An 18103-nucleotide genomic window follows, 5' to 3' on the forward strand; every position below is an offset into this window, starting at 1 on the left:
ACAAACTTAAATAGTCATGCTAAGTCAGAAAAGTATAATTTTGTTAGAAACATGATATTATCAAAATCAGACTGTTAGGAACATTTTTAGAAATCTTCATTACATTCCCATGAACAAATTGTTAAGGAGTATTAGTCTCCTGTGAAGACTTGAAGAATAGTGAGACAGAGTGGTTTTATTACCAGCATTAACTTACCAGCACAATACAATGGAACCTGTGATACTGAGACTGCCAACATGGGGAAGGTTTATCTGGGGATAATCTCACCAGGATGAATAGGAGCAGTGTAATCATGATAGCTATTACTTCAAGGTTGAGAAGAAGCAATTGATAAAAGTTTAGATAATGAGATAAAAATGGGGACATATCTAGTGAGCAAAGAACTCTCCACTTACCTTCCTCTATTTTATGAACTGAGACAGTGCACAGACTCCATGTCACTGTTAGTTTACTGCATGCATGAGGAGATTAAAGAGTTTTTGAAATATTAACAGCTTCATTGGCTCATATAATGACAATTTCGTCATCCTCTATTTTTCACTTTTAGTCCCATGATGTTGACTATTTACTGCTATCATCATAGGATAGTTTATAACCCTCATAATAGCTATGCTTATTCTCTCTGAATGACAGGATAAATAGGTCTCTGTTTACATTTCCAAGAGAAAATCCATTTTTTAATCCGGGGGCAATTATTTAACATATCTAGAGAAGGTGATGCAGCAACTAGAACTAACACTAAGACACTCCTTACCAATAAACTCATGCCTATATGGTCAATTCATTTATGAAAAAAGGTCCAAAAATATACAATGGGGAAAGAAATGTTCTTTAATAAATGGTGTTGGGAAAACTGGACAACCATATGCAAAAAAATAAAACTGAACATTATCTTACACCAGACACAAAAATTTACTCAAAATGGATTAAAGACCTAGTTATAAGACCTGAAACCATAAAATCCCTTGAAGAAAACATAGGCAGTAAGCTTCTTGACATTGTTCTTAATAATGACTTTTATGGGATTTTAAACCAAAAGCAAAGTCAATAAAAGCAAATATAAACAATGGGATGACATAAAACTAAAGCAGCATCAACACAACAAAGGAAACCATCAACAAATGAAAAGGCAACCTCCTGAATGGGAGAAAATATTTGCTGATCATAGGTGTGATAAGGTGTTAATATGTAAAATATATAAACATTCATACAACTCATTAGCAAAAATATGTGGTAAAAAATGGGCAGAAGATTTGATACTTTTCTAAAGAAGATATACAAATGGCCAACTGGTACATGAAAAGGTGCTCAACATCACTAATCATCAGGGAAATGCAAATTAAAACCACATGAGATATCACCTCACACCTGTTATAAAATAGATAAGTGTTGACGAGAATATGGAGAAAAGGGAACCCTTGTGCACTGTTGGTGGGAATGTATATTATTGGAGCACTTTTGGAAGACAGTACAGTCGTGTACCACTTAAGGATGGGTATATATTCTGAAAAATGCATTGTAGGGAATTTTGTTGTTATGCAAACATCATAGGGTACATTTAAACAAACATAGATGGTGTAGCCTACCACACACCTAGGTTATACAGTATAGCCTATTGCTCCTAGGCTACAAACCTATACAGCATGTTTCTGACTGAATACTGTAGGTAATTATAAACAATGGTAAATATTTGTGTATCTAAATATATATATAAACAGAAAAGGTACAGTGAAAACACAGAACGAAAGATTAAAACATGATACACTGGTGTAGGGCACTCACAATTAATGGAGCTTGCAGCTCTGGAAGCTGTTCTGGGTGACTCAGTGAGTGAGTGGTTAGTGAGTGTAAAGGCCTAGGATATTTCTGTACACTACTGTGAATTTTTAAATGCTACACTTTGGCTACACTAAATTTATATTTTAAAAAAGTGAGATAAAATCAATCATAAGAGAAAATAATGCAATCAAGAGATGCAGTAAACACAAGGTGTATGAGGCTGCTGCTAGTGTAACATGGCACACTGTTTTACAGCAAGCTTTGTTTAAAAATTCATTTTCTTTGAGAGAGAGAGAAACATCCATTTATTGTTCCACTTATTTCTGCATTCATTGGTTGCTTCTTGTATGTGCCCTGACGTGGGATCTGAACTGGCAACGTTGGTTTATCAAGTCCATGCCCTAATCACCTGAACTACCTGGCCAGGGCACAAGCTTTTTTTTTAAATAAGTACAAAGAGTACACTCTAAAATAACAATTAAAAGTATAGCTGTGCAAATATATAAACCAGTAACAGAGTTCATTATTATCAAGTATCATGCATTGTACATGTTTTTATGTGTTCTACTTTTATATGACTATCAGCACAGTAGGCTTATTTACACCAGCATGACTACAAACACAGGAGTATTGCATTGTGTTACAATGTTACAGTATTTACTACTGTCATCACTAGGTGATAGAAAATGTTCAGCTCCATTATAATCTTATGAGACCACACTCATATATGTGGTTCATTGTTGACCAAAACATTATTATGCCCTGCATGACTTTAAAGAGATTACTGAAAAAGTTAAAAATAGAACTCCATAACTATTCATCAATTCCACTTCTAGAGTATACTTCCAGAGAGAAAATCACTGTTTCAAAGAAATGTCTGGACCACTATGATCATAGCCTATTATTTACAACTAGAAGCCCAGTGCATGAAATTTGTGCACAGGAATGGTGTCCCTCAGCCCAGCCTGCACCCTTTCCAATCTGGGACCCCTTAAGGGATGTCTATCTGCTTATTTAGGCCTGATCCCTGCAGAATTGGGCTTAAACCGGCAGTTGGACATCCCTCTTGCAATCTGGGACCGCTGGCTCCTAACCGCTCACCTGTCTGCCTGCCTGATCACCCCTAACTGCCTCTGCCTGCTGGCCTGATTGCCCCCTAACTGCTTTCCCCCGCCGGCCTGATCACCCCTAACTTCTCTCTCCTGCTGGCCTGATCGCCCCTAACAGCCTCTGCCTCAACTGCTGCCACCGTGGCTATGTCCAGAAGAACGTCCAGAAGACATCTGGTCTAATTAGCATATTACCCTTTTAGTAGTATAGATAGCCAAGACATGGAAACAACTCAACTGTCCAATGATGGGTGAATAGATAATGAAAATGTGGTTTATATATGCAATGAGATATTCAGCTATAAAAAAAGAAAATCCTATCATTTGCAACAACATGGATGGAACTTCAGGGCATTATGCTAAGTGAAATAAATTTGACAGAGAAAGAAAATACCATATGATTTCACTTATTTGTGGAAGCTTCAAAAAAAAAGAAACATAAAAACAAAACAAATACACATCAAATTCATAGATACAGAGAACAGAATGGTATTTGCCAAAAGTGGGAGTAGGGGATGGACAAAATGGGTGAAGGGAGTCAAAATGTACAAACTTCCAGTTATAAAATAAATAAGTTATGGGAATATAATGTACAGCATGGTTACTAGTTAATAATACTGTATTGCATATTTTAAAGTTGCTAAGAGAGTAAATCTTAAAAGTTCTCATCCCAAGGGAAAAACTTGTAACTATGTGTGGTAATGAATGTTAACTAGACTTATTTTCGTGATCATTTTTTTGCAATATATACAAACTAGAGGCCCGATGCATGAATTTCATGCAAGAGTAGCCCTCCCTTCCCCTGGATGCTGGCACCGTCTTCCCTCTTGCACCTGGGACTCGGGCTTCTCTTGTAGCCCCGGCTTCGTCTGGAAGGTCATCTGGAAGGACGCTTTTATTATTATAGATATCTAATCATTATGCTGTATTCCTGACATTAATATATGTCAATTATATCTCGATTTAAAAATAAATAATTTAATCTCTTTCTCATCCCTTATAACACTCTCACTAATTAGCCATCAGCTTGTTTTAATTTTACCTGATAAACAATGAATACTAATTGAACAGATTTTATCTTCTAAAAATCTTTTTGGTTAACTAATATAGTCCTTTTAGTAGTAGCCCTGTTTGAGATGGGATAAATAAGTGTAGGTACAAAGAAACTTAATTACTTTTTATAGTCACACATGTAAGCAGAAATTGTTTTTCCAGAGCCTGTTCTTCTGAGTGTGTTACTATGTATTCCCATCTGCATTATTTTTCTAGTTCATAAGCTACTTCAGTAGTACATGCTTTTCCCACATGTTTCCTGGAGTGATGCAGTAGCCTACAGTCTAACATTTGTCCACTCTAGGTCCACATTTGTCCATATATTTTATATAAAACTAGAGGCCTGGTGCACGAATTCATGCACAAGTGGGGTCCCTCAATCTGGCCTGCAGGATCGGGCTGAAACCGGCTGTCTAACATCCCCTGAGGGGTCCCAGATTACAAGAGGGTGCAGGCGAGGCTGAGGGACCCCACACATGCACTATCGGGGCCAGGGAGGGACGTGGGAGGTTGGACAGCTGGGGAGGGACCATGGGAGAGCTCCAGGGCAGGTCAGTCCTGTCTCACTCAGTTCTGATCAGCCAGACCCCAGCAGCAAGCTAACCTACTGGTCGGAGAGTCTGCCCCCTGGTGGTCAGTGCACGTCATAGTGAGCAATTGAGTGGCCTTAGCATATCATTAGCATATTATGCTTTGATTGGTTGAATGTACGACAGGACACTTAACATATTAGGCTTTTATTATATAGGATGAAATCTAGTCATAAAACATCCCTTCAGATTGTTCCCAGTTACTTCTAAGATACAAATCAAGATGCTTAGCATGACATACAAGATGCTTTGAAAAGCATCTTGTATGTCATACTAGATCCAGAGACACAGAAGTATCGAACAGACTGTTAAACCTCAGAAGAAAGGCAGGAGAGGGTGGATGGATGGGAAGAGATCAAACAATTAACTTGTATGCATATAAGAATAACCAATGGACACAGACAATAAGGGGATAAAGGCCTGGCCTAGTGGTGGGGACATGCTGGGAGAGGTCAATGGGGAAAAGGGGGACATATGTAATACTTTCAACAATAAAGAATTTTAAAAAAGGAAAATATTTATGTAACCCATTCATTCTTGACATCTTCCAAGTTTTTTATCCCATACCTCTGCACCTTATACTTTGACCTTCCTAAATACTGACTCGTCAATAATACCCACCACACACGTGCTATTTCTAGATTCCACAATATTGGGCACACTGTTTCTTTCCCCACACACTTCATTTTCAGGAAAATTCATGTTTACTATTTAAAAATTTCCTTTTGTATCGTCTCAACTCTGAAGTTTTTCAGAGTACCTCTCTGTCCTGTCATATACTGCCTATCTCCTTTATACCGTTTCTGTTCTTTATATATATTTTCATTATCCACGCCATTCATATTGTAAATATTCCCTTTCATGTCTAACTAGAGGCCCAATGCATGAAGACTCGTGCAAGAATAGGCCTTCATTCCCCTGGCTGCTGGCACCACCTTTGATCTGGCCCGGAGCTGCCTTTACACCTTCGCTCCTGGCCTGAGCCGCCTTTTCGCCTTTTCTCCGGCTCGGAGACCCCTTTCCACCTTTGATCTGGCCCAGAGTCACCTTCCGACTTCACGCGCTGCCCAGAGGCCTGGAGTGGCCAGGGTGAAGAGGAATGCCTGAGTCGTTGCCATGTTGACGATGCAAGCATCCCAGCCGGGCCTCCGCCATCTTTGTTGCATCAATTTGCATATTCCCTCCTTATTGGTTGTGGGTGCCACAATCTTTGTCATGAAGTGATGGTCAATTTGCATATTCCAACTTTATTAGATAGGGTTTCTATGTCTGACTGTGAAATCCTTGAAGCTAGAAACTTCATCTTAGTCTTTGTTGTACCTCCCTATCCAAGAGAGTGCCTGATAAAGAGTAGGAAGGCTATGAGCAATGATCAGAGATTATTCATATACATGTGTGTTCTAAACACACACACAGACACAAAGGTCTCTTTAATAATGGGCTTGTAGAAAGCTTAATCTCTTTCAGCTCCCCCCGGCCCCCCTTCCCCCACACACCACTGAAGTTTCTAGGTGAATTCTATTTTCAATGCAATATGTAAATGGGAATCAAGTCCTAAATTAAAAATTGTATTTGTCTCGGTATGTTATGCATAAAAATATGTAATTGGTATCTTCAAGTACATAAAATTAGAAAACAGCCAAATATAGTTCCAAAGCATATTGAATTTTATGTCCTTTACTGTTAACAAATGGTAATAAGAGATAGTTATCAATATGTATGACTAAAAATTATCATAGGAAACAAAAAAGAGCTCTGTTTGTTTTAATTTAAATAATACAAACAAAGTTACTTACCCAAAGCTTCACTATAATAGGAATCCCATGATTTCCAAAGAGTATCAAACATGTAGTCCTGTAGATGGTAGGAGATGAAATTTCTTATTCTGTCAGTAAAAGACATCTGGTCAGTGAGTTCTGATAAAACAGCAGGAACATAGGAAGGAGGGTATGGTATCTTCCCACAGTGTTTTTCCACTGTTGATGCTGGAGAAAACTTCAAGGTGTACACAAATGGAATTCCAAGTTTTAAAGCTACTATATCACCACAAGGAAATAATGGATCCGATACCAGGACATCAAATTTGCTTTTCTTCAGCTTTTCCAGCAGCTTTTGGTTTTTGAGAACACCATCACAGATTTCTCTACTCAGCATGTGGAAGTCCTCGACGGCTATGCCAATCTCCTGATAGAATCTCCAAATGGTTGAAGGAGTTGGTTTATTTCCCATCCATGTCAAAATAAACTTCTTGATCGTTTCTTCCACTTTTTCTTTCTCAAAGGGCACCTTATATATTTCATATGTCAGAGATGGGTTAGAGGTGGGCTTGATGTAGAGTGCACCAGAAGCAACTAGGACAGTCACATTATGCTGTTTGTTAATCAGCTCATCTATAATTATCTTAACATTTAGCCAATGACTACCTTCCATTGGCCAAATCAGAACATTCCCACCAAGAGTGACTCCCAGGAGACTTATCTGAAGAGACAACAGCAGAATGGATTTTTCTAACATGATGTGGCTTGACATAGAAAATTTGATGAGATGTGACACAGACAAATTTCTCTGCGTTTAAAACAAAAAGGAAAGACAAATTATTTTTCAGCTTGATTCAAACCAGTGATACCCTTAAGAGCATTCTCTCTACCAACTGTTACTAGTCATGGTAGCTTCATATTTTATGATAATTACAGGTTTAGGGGCAACGTGTGTTGTACCTGTCAACTTGTTGCTTTAGCTTATGATTCTTTTTCTTAAACTTAATCTTTCAACCCTTTCTTTGCATCTCATAATTGTTAAATTCTTACTATATTTGATTTCTTGAAGCCACTGTATATCTGAACTCTACACTCAGACCTGGAAACTGATACTTCAGATGTGACATTAAATGTAGAGATGCAAACCTTATAGTTAGCTTAGAACATAGAGATGCTAATTCTATAGGTTTTACAATATTTAATACATTTTATATAGTAACATTAGCAAAAATTATTATTTTTTAAATATATCTTTATTGTTGAAAGTATTACAGATGTTCCCTTTTCCTCCTATTAACCCCCTCCCATCTACTCCTGCCCCTTTCCCCCAGGCCTACCACACTATTGCCTGTGTCTATGGGTTATGCATAAATGCATATAAGTTCTTTGGTTAATTTCTCCCCCCTTCCCCACCTCTCTCCCCCTGAGTCCCGTGGCCCTTCCCTCTGACATTTGTTAGTCTATTCCATGCTTCCATGTCTCTGGATCTATTTTATTCATCAATTTATTTTGTTCATGTATTTCACATATAAGTGACATGATGTGATAGCTGTCTTTCTCTGATTGGCTTATTTTGCTTAGTATAATACTCTCCAGATCCTATTATTGTAGTTACCAGTTATTAATAGACTAGAGGCCCAGTGCAAAAATTCATTCACTGGAGGGGGAATCCTACAGCCTGGCCTGCCCCCTCTCTTAGTCTTGGAGCCCTCAGGGGCAGGAGGCAACCTGGTGATCAGGAGAAGGTGACGCCCATCACACCTCTGCTGCTGCCACTTCCAGCAACATAAGCCTCAGCCGGCCCTGGTTACCTGAGCCTCAGGTGGCCCTGGGCGGCTGGGTAGCCGCCATCCGAGGCTTGCCTGTGCCTCGGGCCAGCCCTGGGCAGCTGGGGGGCTGAGGGGACTGGGCGCCACCATCTTTGAGGGCATGGCAATCAATTAGCATATTCCCTCCTTATTGGTGGTGGACGTTGCCATCTTTGAGAGCAGGGCAGTCAAGTTGCATATTCCCTCCTTATTGGTGGTGTACGCCGCCATCTTTGAGAGCAGGGAAGTCAATTATCATATTCCCTCCTTATTGGCTGTGGGTGCCACCATCTTTGAGAGGGCATGGTAGTCAATTAGCATAGTCCCTCTTTATTAGATAGGATAAGATTATTACAAAGAGAAGATTTAAAATGTGAAGTACAAACACAATCTATACTAATAATAGACAAATATGTAAATTGACCACCCCTTTGTGACGACCACAGCCAATCAGGAGAGAGTATGCAAATTAACCTGACAAAGATGGCGGGCCTGTGGGCAATGCACACGTGCGCAGGCATGGAGTGGCCAGGGTTAGGCGTTCCCGCCCCCAGCCGCTCTAAGCCTACACTGCAGGTACCGACGGCCTCGGTCCCAGGGACGCCAATGAAGTGTCTGGTCCTGTCAGCCCAGCCTGGGGGAGGCTGAAGTTCCCACTCCTTTTCATTTCTGCAGCCCCTGGACCGGAAGCGAAAACCAAGAGCGCGGGGAGCACCAGCAGTTCTGGGAATTGTAGTTCTGGTGGAAGCCCCTGGAATGGAAGCGGAAGCCCAGAGCGCGGGGAGCATCAGGAATGCTGGGAATCATGGTTCTGGTGGCAATTGCATTGCGTGATCTCCTAGACACTAGAGAAAGTGAGCGTGGAGCAAGTTACTGTTACGGGTGGGGGATGGAGGGAAAGCATAGGTGAGAGACATAAGTAAAGTCAAAGTGTTGAGGAAAAATTAAAAGGAAGATATCCTGCAACTTCTAGGAAATCTTCACCAATGGAGCAAAGAAAACAAAAAGACCTCTACTATTCTGTGAGCACAAAACCAAACTCTGTTGGGGTCTCAGACAATTTGCTCATATGATTGCAATGACAGACAGAAACTCCCGGATTGGAGAGGGCTCCCCTGAGGGCTCCCAGATTGGAGAGGGTGCAGCTCGGGCTGAAGGACCTACCCTTCCGTGCACGAATTTCATGCATCATGCCCCTAGTAAGTATAATATTTATTACTACTTTATCTTAATAAATCACTGAGAAAAAATGGCATATAAGTAAATAAACTGTGTATGAGTTCATATGCCTGAGATGATGGGTAATGTTACTGGTAAATAAGAGCTTTTAGAAGAGACTTGCTAAGTCAAGCATGTTTCTGTGGGAAGTGCTGCTCAAAAAGCCAGCTAGCCTGTGTGAATAACAACAACTTTACATTTAGACTCAGCCTTTCATAGTTGCTAACATTTGTTAACTGCTCACTACCTATCAGACATTGTGTAATGTGTTGTACATATGTTAATGTCATTTACTTTGCACTTAAAAAAAGATCCAATAAGTTACAAACGATAATTATTTTCACATCAAAGAAGAAAATATTGGTCAGAAAAGCTGAGTAACTTGGTAAGTTCATAGAACAAAATAAGAAAGGAACTGATGGTAGCTGCCTTAAGGCTCTTTGGCTCCAAAGCCTATTGTGTTGAGAAAATTGATACAAATGTAGCCATTTCAAAAACAGAGCCCGCATCCCTTGCACATCTTGCTCCTTGTACATTTCAAATGATTGAACTGAGCAAAATAACCTTTGGACTTGAGCCAAACCAACATTGTCTTGAAAAGAATTGTTTGTAAAGTTAGTAGGAAAGCAGACCTCCTCACCACAAGCACTGATAATTTTGACATTTTTAATCAGCAACAAGCCATGTATAGTTAAAAAGTAACTTAGCTTTTTAGCATCAATATAAATTCCTCTATTCTATCTATGTAATTATTTCCCTTCCCTTCCTCATAAAAACCCCTTTCCTTCACCCCCATAACTGGGGTACAATTTGGGTTCCTTCCTGAATTTATCCCCATGGATTTCAGTTTGTTTTGACCTCAAATAAACGCTTGTTGCCTCACTTTGGCCTTTATTTTTCAAGTTATCAGCATTCACCACCAGGACAGAGTGCCCCATTAGAGTGTATCATGTCACGTTATCAACTACAAGGCAAATCTTCGTTAGAGGTATGGTATTTGATACTCATCTGAGTTTCTTTCTATTTGCTAGATGGGATGCTGCCTAAATCATGAATTGTTGAGTAAAGCCAGTAAGACCTATAAAATTTACGTAGTTGAAGTTTGTTTTTTAACAGAAGTATCTGGACATGAGTGATAAGCAGTGTGTACAAAGGAAACTTTGTACAGTGTGTTACACAAACAAACTTTTTGATTAAAAAAAATATCTCAGTAATTGTGACTTTGAGAAAAACAACTTTGGAGAAAAAGCCACTTTGCTTTACTCAGTTACTGCTTAGGCATTTTATAGTATGACTAGATGCCCAGTGCATGAAATTAGTACACTGGGGGTGTCCCTCAGCTCGACCTGTGCCCTCTCTCACAGTCCAGGAGCCCTCGGGGGATGTCCAACTGACGGCTTAGGCCTGCTCCCCAGAGGGGAGCCATCCACCCTGCCCAACAGTCACCAATATCCTGACCTCTGAGCACTGGCCCTTACATTATCCTAATTTCAATCCTATTTGTCTGATAGACTTAGGCAGTTCAAACCCATCCCTGGTAATACAGGGCCAAGCCATCAGTCAGACATCCTTAGCACTGCCACGGATGCAGGAGAGGCTCCCACCACCACCTCTGCACATATCAGCTGTGGGCCCGTCTTTTGGCTGAACAATGCTCCCCCAGCGGAGCACACAGACCACCAGGGGGCAGCTCCTGTATTGAGCGTCTGTCCCTTGGTGGTCAGTGTGCATCATAATGACCGGTCATTTGGCCGTCGGGCTGAAACTGGCTCTCCGACATCCCCCAAAGTGTCATAGATTGTGAGAGGGCGCAAGCCAGGCCAGGCTGAGAGACCCCACCGGTGCACAATCAGGGCTGGTGAGGTATGTGGGAGGTTGGCCAGCCAGGAGGGACTGCAGGAGGGCTCCAGGGCATGTCTGGCCCTTTTCGCTCAGTCCCGATCAGCTGGACCCCAGCACCAAGTTAACCTACTGGTCAGTGTGTCTGCCCCCTGGTGGTCAGTGCACTTCATAGTGACTGGTCAACCAGTCGACTGTCTGATCCCTGGTGGTCAGTGCATGTCATAGCAAGCGGTTGAGCTTTGCATATCATTAGCATATTATGCTTTGATCGGTTGAACGGACGACCAGATTACTGGACACTTAGCATATTAGGCTTTTATTATAAAGGAGTAGATGCCCAATGCACAAAAATGTGTGCACTCAGGTGAGGGGGTTCCCTCAGCCTGGCCTGTGCCCTCTCGCAGTCTGGGACCCCTAGAGGGATGACCACCTGCTGGCTTAGGCCTGCTCCCCGGGGATTGGGTCTAAGCTGGCAGTCAGACATCCCTCTGGCAGCCTGGGAGCCCTCGGGGGATGTCCACTTGCTAGCGGGGAGCAGGCCTAAGCTGCAGTCGGACATCCTTAGTGCTGCTGAGGAGGTGGGAGAGGCTCCCGCCACCACCGCTAGCCGTCAGCGGTTTGTGGCTGAACAGAGCTCCCTGTGTGGGAGTGCACTGACCACCAGGGGGCAGCTCCTGCACTGAGCGTCTGCCCCCTGGTAGTCAGTGTGTGTCTAGTGACCAGTCATTCCCAGTTGTCCTGATGTTAGGGTCAATTTGCATATTACCCTTTTATTATGTAGGATAGAGGCCTGGTGCATGGGTGGGGCCGGCTAGTTTGCCCTGAGGATGTCTCAGATCACGGTGGGCATCCTGCTAGGGTGCCTGGCCAGGCTGGGTGAGGGGCTGAGGGCCGTTTTCAGACTGGTCCCCCCCCCTTCAGGGTGGGGGTCCCTGCTGGAGTGCCTGGCCAGCCTGGGTGAAGGGCTGATGGCTGTTTTCAGGCTGGCCACAGCCCCTTCAGGGAGGGTGTCCTCGCTGGGGTGCCTGGCCAGCCTGGGTGAGGGGCTGATGACTGTTTGCAGGCTGGCCAAGGCCCCCAGCGAGGATCCTCACCCCATGAGGGTGTGGCCACCCTGGGTGAGGTTTTGATGGCTGTTTGCAGGCTGGCCAAGCCCCCCAGCGAGGACCCTCACCCCATGAGGGTGTGACTAGCCTGGGTGAGGAGCTAATGGCTGTTTGCGGGCTGGCCAAGCCCCACAGCAGGGACCCTCATCCCATGAGGGTGTGGCCATCCTGGGTGAGGGGCTGATGGCTGTTTGCAGGCTGGCCACAGCTCCTTCAGGGTAGGGGTCCCTGCTGGGGTGCCTGGCCATCCTGGGTGAGGGGCTGATGGCTGTTTGCAGGCTGGCCACAGCTCCTTCAGGGTAGGGGTCCCTGCTGGGGTGCCTGGCCATCCTGGGTGAGGGGCTGATGGCTGTTTGCAGGCTGGCCACAGCCTCCAGGCACCCAACCTCCTAGTGGAGGCTGGCTGGGTGCAGGTATCTGGGATTTATTTAGCTTCTATAATTGAAACTTTGTTGCCTTTTGTGGAGGCCAGGGCTGGCGGGAAGCTTGGCTTCCTCCATTGCCGGGGTAACCAAGCCTCCTGCGGTTTACAGCTCCGTGGCTGCCGGCCGCCATCTTGGTTGGGTTAATTTGCATATAGTCGCTCTGATTGGCTGGTGGGCATGGCTTGGGCATAGTGAAGGTATGGTCAATTAGCATCTTTGTCTTTTATTAGTGTAGATAATCCTACTTACACCTAGAGTATAGACATTTAGATAAGGAGTTGAACTTAGGATACCAACCATAAGTTCCACTTTTTTTTTTCACAGGGTGCTTTTAAAAATGATCAGTTAGAGCTAAACCTGGGGAAAATTAGTGACCTCCACCCTAACCATCTTATAAGTGGTAGGTGCTTCTTACCCTGTCCTCTATCTCCTGCTGGTTTGTAACCTGGGACTGAGGACTGTTCTTCCCCTAGCTTAAGTGTGCAGCTTTACTTCTGGGATCTGTAAGTAATACATCTTGTGACTCTATTTCCATTGTGTGGAAATTTCTATTGAAACGGCACCTTCAATTATAACAACTCCTAGGATTTTACTTCCCATGCACACACTCATCCCCCTGTGCCTCCTCATTCAGCAGGTCATCATCTTCATATTTAATTTAATACATCAACTCTGGCTTCACAACACAATTGGTGGCCAGGAGGGTGGGATTGTGGGCACAGATTGTACCCTTATACAATGCCTTTGACCTGCATGTGGCTCACTATCTGGGAAGGAACCATTGCTTTCTGGTGATCTGTGGCATTGCATTACACTCTGCTTATTGCTGCTTCCAGTGTTGCCTTGAATATCCACCCTAATATCTGGGTGCTGTTAAAGGTCAGACTCCCCTGCACCCAAAATGCCACCAGATGTGGATACTATCCAGGCAATTCAAGCCCTCTACAGTATCTTAAATGGAAGCAGTGTCATGATTGCTTAAAAGCCATCCACCCTGCCCAATAGTCACCAATATCCTGACCTCTGAGCACTGGCGCTTACATTATCCTAATTTCAATCCTATTTGTCTGATAGACTTAGGCAGTTCAAACCAATCGCTGGTAATATAGGGCCAAGCATTAAATTTTCAGGAACACAGAATTAAATTTGTTTTAAACCAAAGCTTCACATGTGTCTCCAACCTTTACTATTATGGATGGAGACCTCCTATGCCTTGGAGGAAATAATCCCCCAATTATTTGCAAGGTGCACCCCTGAGGACCCCAAAATTTACTGAGACTTTTGGGATACCAGTAAATGCTGTCAAAATGCAAGCAAACCTAATGAGAGTGTCCCAAATCTATTTGATCCCATTAGACCACTTGAACCCTCAGTTGCCCTCCTGGGACGGCTCCCACCACCTGCAGCAACACTGGAGATGGCAGTGCCCCAGCCCATGACATCAGGGGACAACCTCATCCTACATGCTGCCTCCAAAACCTTCTTTGACAGAGATGTCACCAAGGAAGACTCAGTGGCTAATGATGGTGAGCTCTGCCCAGAACCTGGGTGTCACACTGAACATTTGTCTAAATTCTCTGCTGATGACCCTGTGAGTGGCATTTTGTAGAGTTAACTATGTGTTTACCCCAGAGCCCCCTTGCCTACTATAATGCGTGCTGCTCGAGTATGAGGTTAACTGCCAAGCTGCTTTCTGCTTCACATTTGAGCTCTGGAAAGCCAAGGTATGTGTCAAATCTCACAACTTTAAGGGGACCCAAAACACTTCACTTAGTTGCTTGCCTTCATCACACCCATTGGATTGGCCCACATTATGCATCCTCCTGGGAGTTAGTGAATTTAAATTTTGTTGGGAAAACCCTTCCCTGACTGTGGATGCTGCTACCACAAAGCCCTCCACCTACAACTCTCCAGGACCTACACCACCTCACAGCACCCTTCCCCACAGTCACTGCTCAGGGCTCCACAATCTTTGCTTCTGTTTAAGACTTCTATAGGTGTTTTGTTTGTTTGTTTTAAAATTGATTTCATAGAGGAAGGGAGAGGGAGAGAAAGATAGAAAAATCAATGATGGGAGAGAATCATTGATCACCTGCCTCTTACACACCCCACACTGGGGATTAAGCCCACAACCCGTGCTCTGACCAGTAATTAAACCTGTGACCTCCTGGTTCAACCACTGAGCAACACTAGCCGGGTGAGACTCCAATAGTCTTAATATGTTTATACAATGAGCAGAAACCAGAGCTTATTTTGGGGTGCCTATTTAATTGCTGGGATCAATAAAAGCTGTTTCCCAAGTTAGTGGCCTACCCAGCTGATTTACTGACCTTGTCCCCATTTGCCCAATAGAAAGCACCCATGTTACCCTGTAATTTGCCTTATGTTCTCTATGGTATTCAATAGTTCCCATGCAGGACACTTGTCTTACAGTAAGTGGCACCTGGCAGGAGCCTCCAGATGCCCTTCAGAATCCTCCATATCTGCCCAGGCACCAACAGTACATGAATATGACCTACACCTTGTCCAAAAAAGCACAATCCCTGTGGTCTTAGGCCCTGTGGCCCAGCCATCTGGAGAGAACCCTAACTTATTCTGGCTTCCCTGAGCACACAGTTGATGTCCATCCTGAGCCCAGTGCCTTGGGGCCACACACATACCTGGCTCTCCAAACGTGCACTTCTAACCTCAACCAATGCTTTTTACTCTGTGCTGGCCCCTTGGGAAATATTGTCTGTCCAAACTAAGTACTTTAGTCTCCCTGGGACTAACTACCCTTACAAATCACTGAGCAGGACACCCAATTGTCTCCCTTTCTCCCCTCTCAAGTCAAAATTATGCAGTATCCATCCCCATTATTTTGGGACTAGAGTAGTTGCCAACACACTTGGGATGCAGCCAAAATCATTAAGGCAAACATCAACCTGTCAGCCATCCTGGCTGAACACATTGGTCTGTTACATAAGAGCGTTAATGCAGCAACAACATGATTCTTTAGTATGAATAGTTCGGGATAACTGTTTAGATTTAGATTACCTATTAGATAAAACTAAAAGTGTATGTGCTTACAAAGGGTACCACCTATTACATGAATACTAAAAATTCTGACAAATGTATACACATATACAAAAGTTGGCCCCGTAAGTACAAGTGTTACATAATCTCACCCACGTTTAAATTAAATACCTACCTTACCATTACCCAAGGGCTTTGATTTAATTGATTGGCCGGACCCCAACAAAAGGGATGTGGCTGAGGGCTAAGAACAGGTTTTCAAACCCTCATTTGCCTATGGATATTGGTGAGTGTCATTTTTGCTTTTTTCAAATAATGCATTTGTTGGGTGACCAAAACCCTGCCCTGGCTTTAATATCCCCACTGTCCAGACTGTGAGTTTCCCTGAAGATTAGTGGCTAGGCATCATGGAGTCAATTGCCACGAGAGTCAACTTTTGAGAAAGAACAACTTTCTTTTTCTGCCTAGGCATTTCACAGTCTGAACCCAACTCACCTCCAGAATCTGGACATTTAGATAAATGCTCGCCATGAATTCCATTTTACTTTTCCCGGGGCACCTTCTAAAATAACCGCTTAGAGTTAAGCCTAGGAAAAGTTAGGGATCTCCACCCCAGCCACCTTATAACTCATAGGTGCTTGCTAGCCTGCTTCTGTCTCCTGCTGGCATGTGATCTGGATGGAGGACTACCTTTCCCTGGCTCAACTGTGACCTCCACTTCTGGGATCTATAAGTAATAAATCCTATGGCTCTATTTCCATTGTGTGAGTGTATTAAATGCGCACCTTCAATCCAAGTGACCCAGTGGATTTCATTGCCCCAAAGTGGGAGTTTGGATGCTGAAGGTGCTACCTGCCACCTCTGGTGGTGCCTTGTGTCTCCTCATTCAGCAGGGAGAGCGTGATTGCACATTCTTGATTCAGTGCACCAGCTCCAGCTTCCCAGCACAGTAATGTGACCAGTCTTAAGCGATTTCTCAAACTGCTCAGGTAAATTTTAGATTTGTGCTCCTAAATTTAACTTAAAATAAAGAAATTATAAAATTAAATGAAGAGATTGTTGACCATAAAGTTTTAAAAAGGTTGTAAAAAAAAGACTTTTCCAAAATGAAGGCCGAAACTTGTGATTTTAATGATTTTGAGCTTAACATCACTGAAAGACTAATTTCTTTCTGGAAATTTTTGAGAAGCTACACCTAAAACTGTGATACATATATTTGTGAAATCAGGTGTGTTCAAAGAAAAATGAATATATTTTAAAAGAAGCTAGTATATATAAATGTTTTTTATCATAGATGATAGTAAAAGATGTGCTGTAATTAATTGTACAAAAAGGCAGCAAGTTTAGTACTTATTAATACCACAACAGGTTATTGATGCTACAACAGTATTTTTTTGAGAAACTTTAAATTTCCTATTTTTAATAAATAAATTTGATTATGCATAAAACTCGTTTATATATAAAACATATACATTTAAAATATATAAAGTTGAAATATGTAAATATAAATAATCCATTACACAATATTAAAGAAAGAAAATACCCAGAAAGGACAACATCTTGCTTCCTGTATTTGTGCTGTTTTGAAGACCATTGTGACTTGTAAGAATCATTTTTGCCTTCACCGTACATTAGTATACGTCTTATTTCCTATGTTATGTGTGCCTAATGAAGGAACAAATGACCTTTCCACTGGTAGGAAATATAGGAAATAGATCAACTTTTAAAGGGTCCAATGAACTCACACTTAGAAAAACTCTCAATTTATGCCTCTATAATACACTTCCCTCAATATCTACTAGTATACAGTCATTATGAAGTGTAACTCCTGGGAGGAAAAATCCCCCAAATTATTTCAAAATAGAACTAAAAACTTTTCAAAGGGAAGTAATAAAACAACCCAAAAGTTAACCCACAATCTTGTAATGGTTGATATTGCTATTAGAAGAAAATATAAAATACATCCAAATGTTTATTACACAGTGCTTTTATCTAGCTTATACACTGATTTAAATTTCTTACCTGAAGTTTACAGCTTGACCTATAAAAGCAATCATTTGCCATTAAGTACCTGAACTTAAATAACCCCTGGATGGGTAAGTGTGGTATGATGTGAAATATGATCTTAAGTAATCAGACTTGTTTACTCTTAGCATTTCTCCTGAATTGCATTGTTAAGCAAATTAAGCTTTGCTAAAGGTATCCTTCAACTGCTTCCTGGCAAGTATTTGCATTGAATATTGCCTTTGCTATCATGGTCTCCACTGCTCCCATCAACCAAGAATGTCAGATGTATCTGAAATAAAGACTGGTAATGATTAATAATCTTGGCTTATTATTAAGAAGTATGTAAAATTAATAGATCTCAAACTAATGCCACATAAAATTATTATTATTATT

General features: G+C 42.2%; 1 protein-coding gene across 2 annotated transcripts in view; it reads right to left on the minus strand.

The window, feature by feature from the left end:
• Positions 1-18103, minus strand: part of LOC102250507 (UDP-glucuronosyltransferase 2A1) — a 55484-nt gene that overhangs the window by 29483 nt on the left and 7898 nt on the right. The window contains exon 2 of one of the 2 annotated variants that reach the window (XM_014530781.1): positions 6329-7097. In XM_014530781.1, coding sequence (XP_014386267.1) covers positions 6329-7061 — 733 coding nt within the window. In that variant the 5' untranslated portion in view covers positions 7062-7097. Of the gene's footprint in view, positions 1-6324; positions 7098-18103 lie in introns of both variants that reach the window. The other variant, XM_005883177.2, reaches the window with a different exon arrangement.

The sequence above is a fragment of the Myotis brandtii genome, unplaced genomic scaffold (assembly GCF_000412655.1).
Source record: "Myotis brandtii unplaced genomic scaffold, ASM41265v1 scaffold776, whole genome shotgun sequence".
NCBI classification, from domain to species: Eukaryota; Metazoa; Chordata; class Mammalia; order Chiroptera; family Vespertilionidae; genus Myotis; species Myotis brandtii.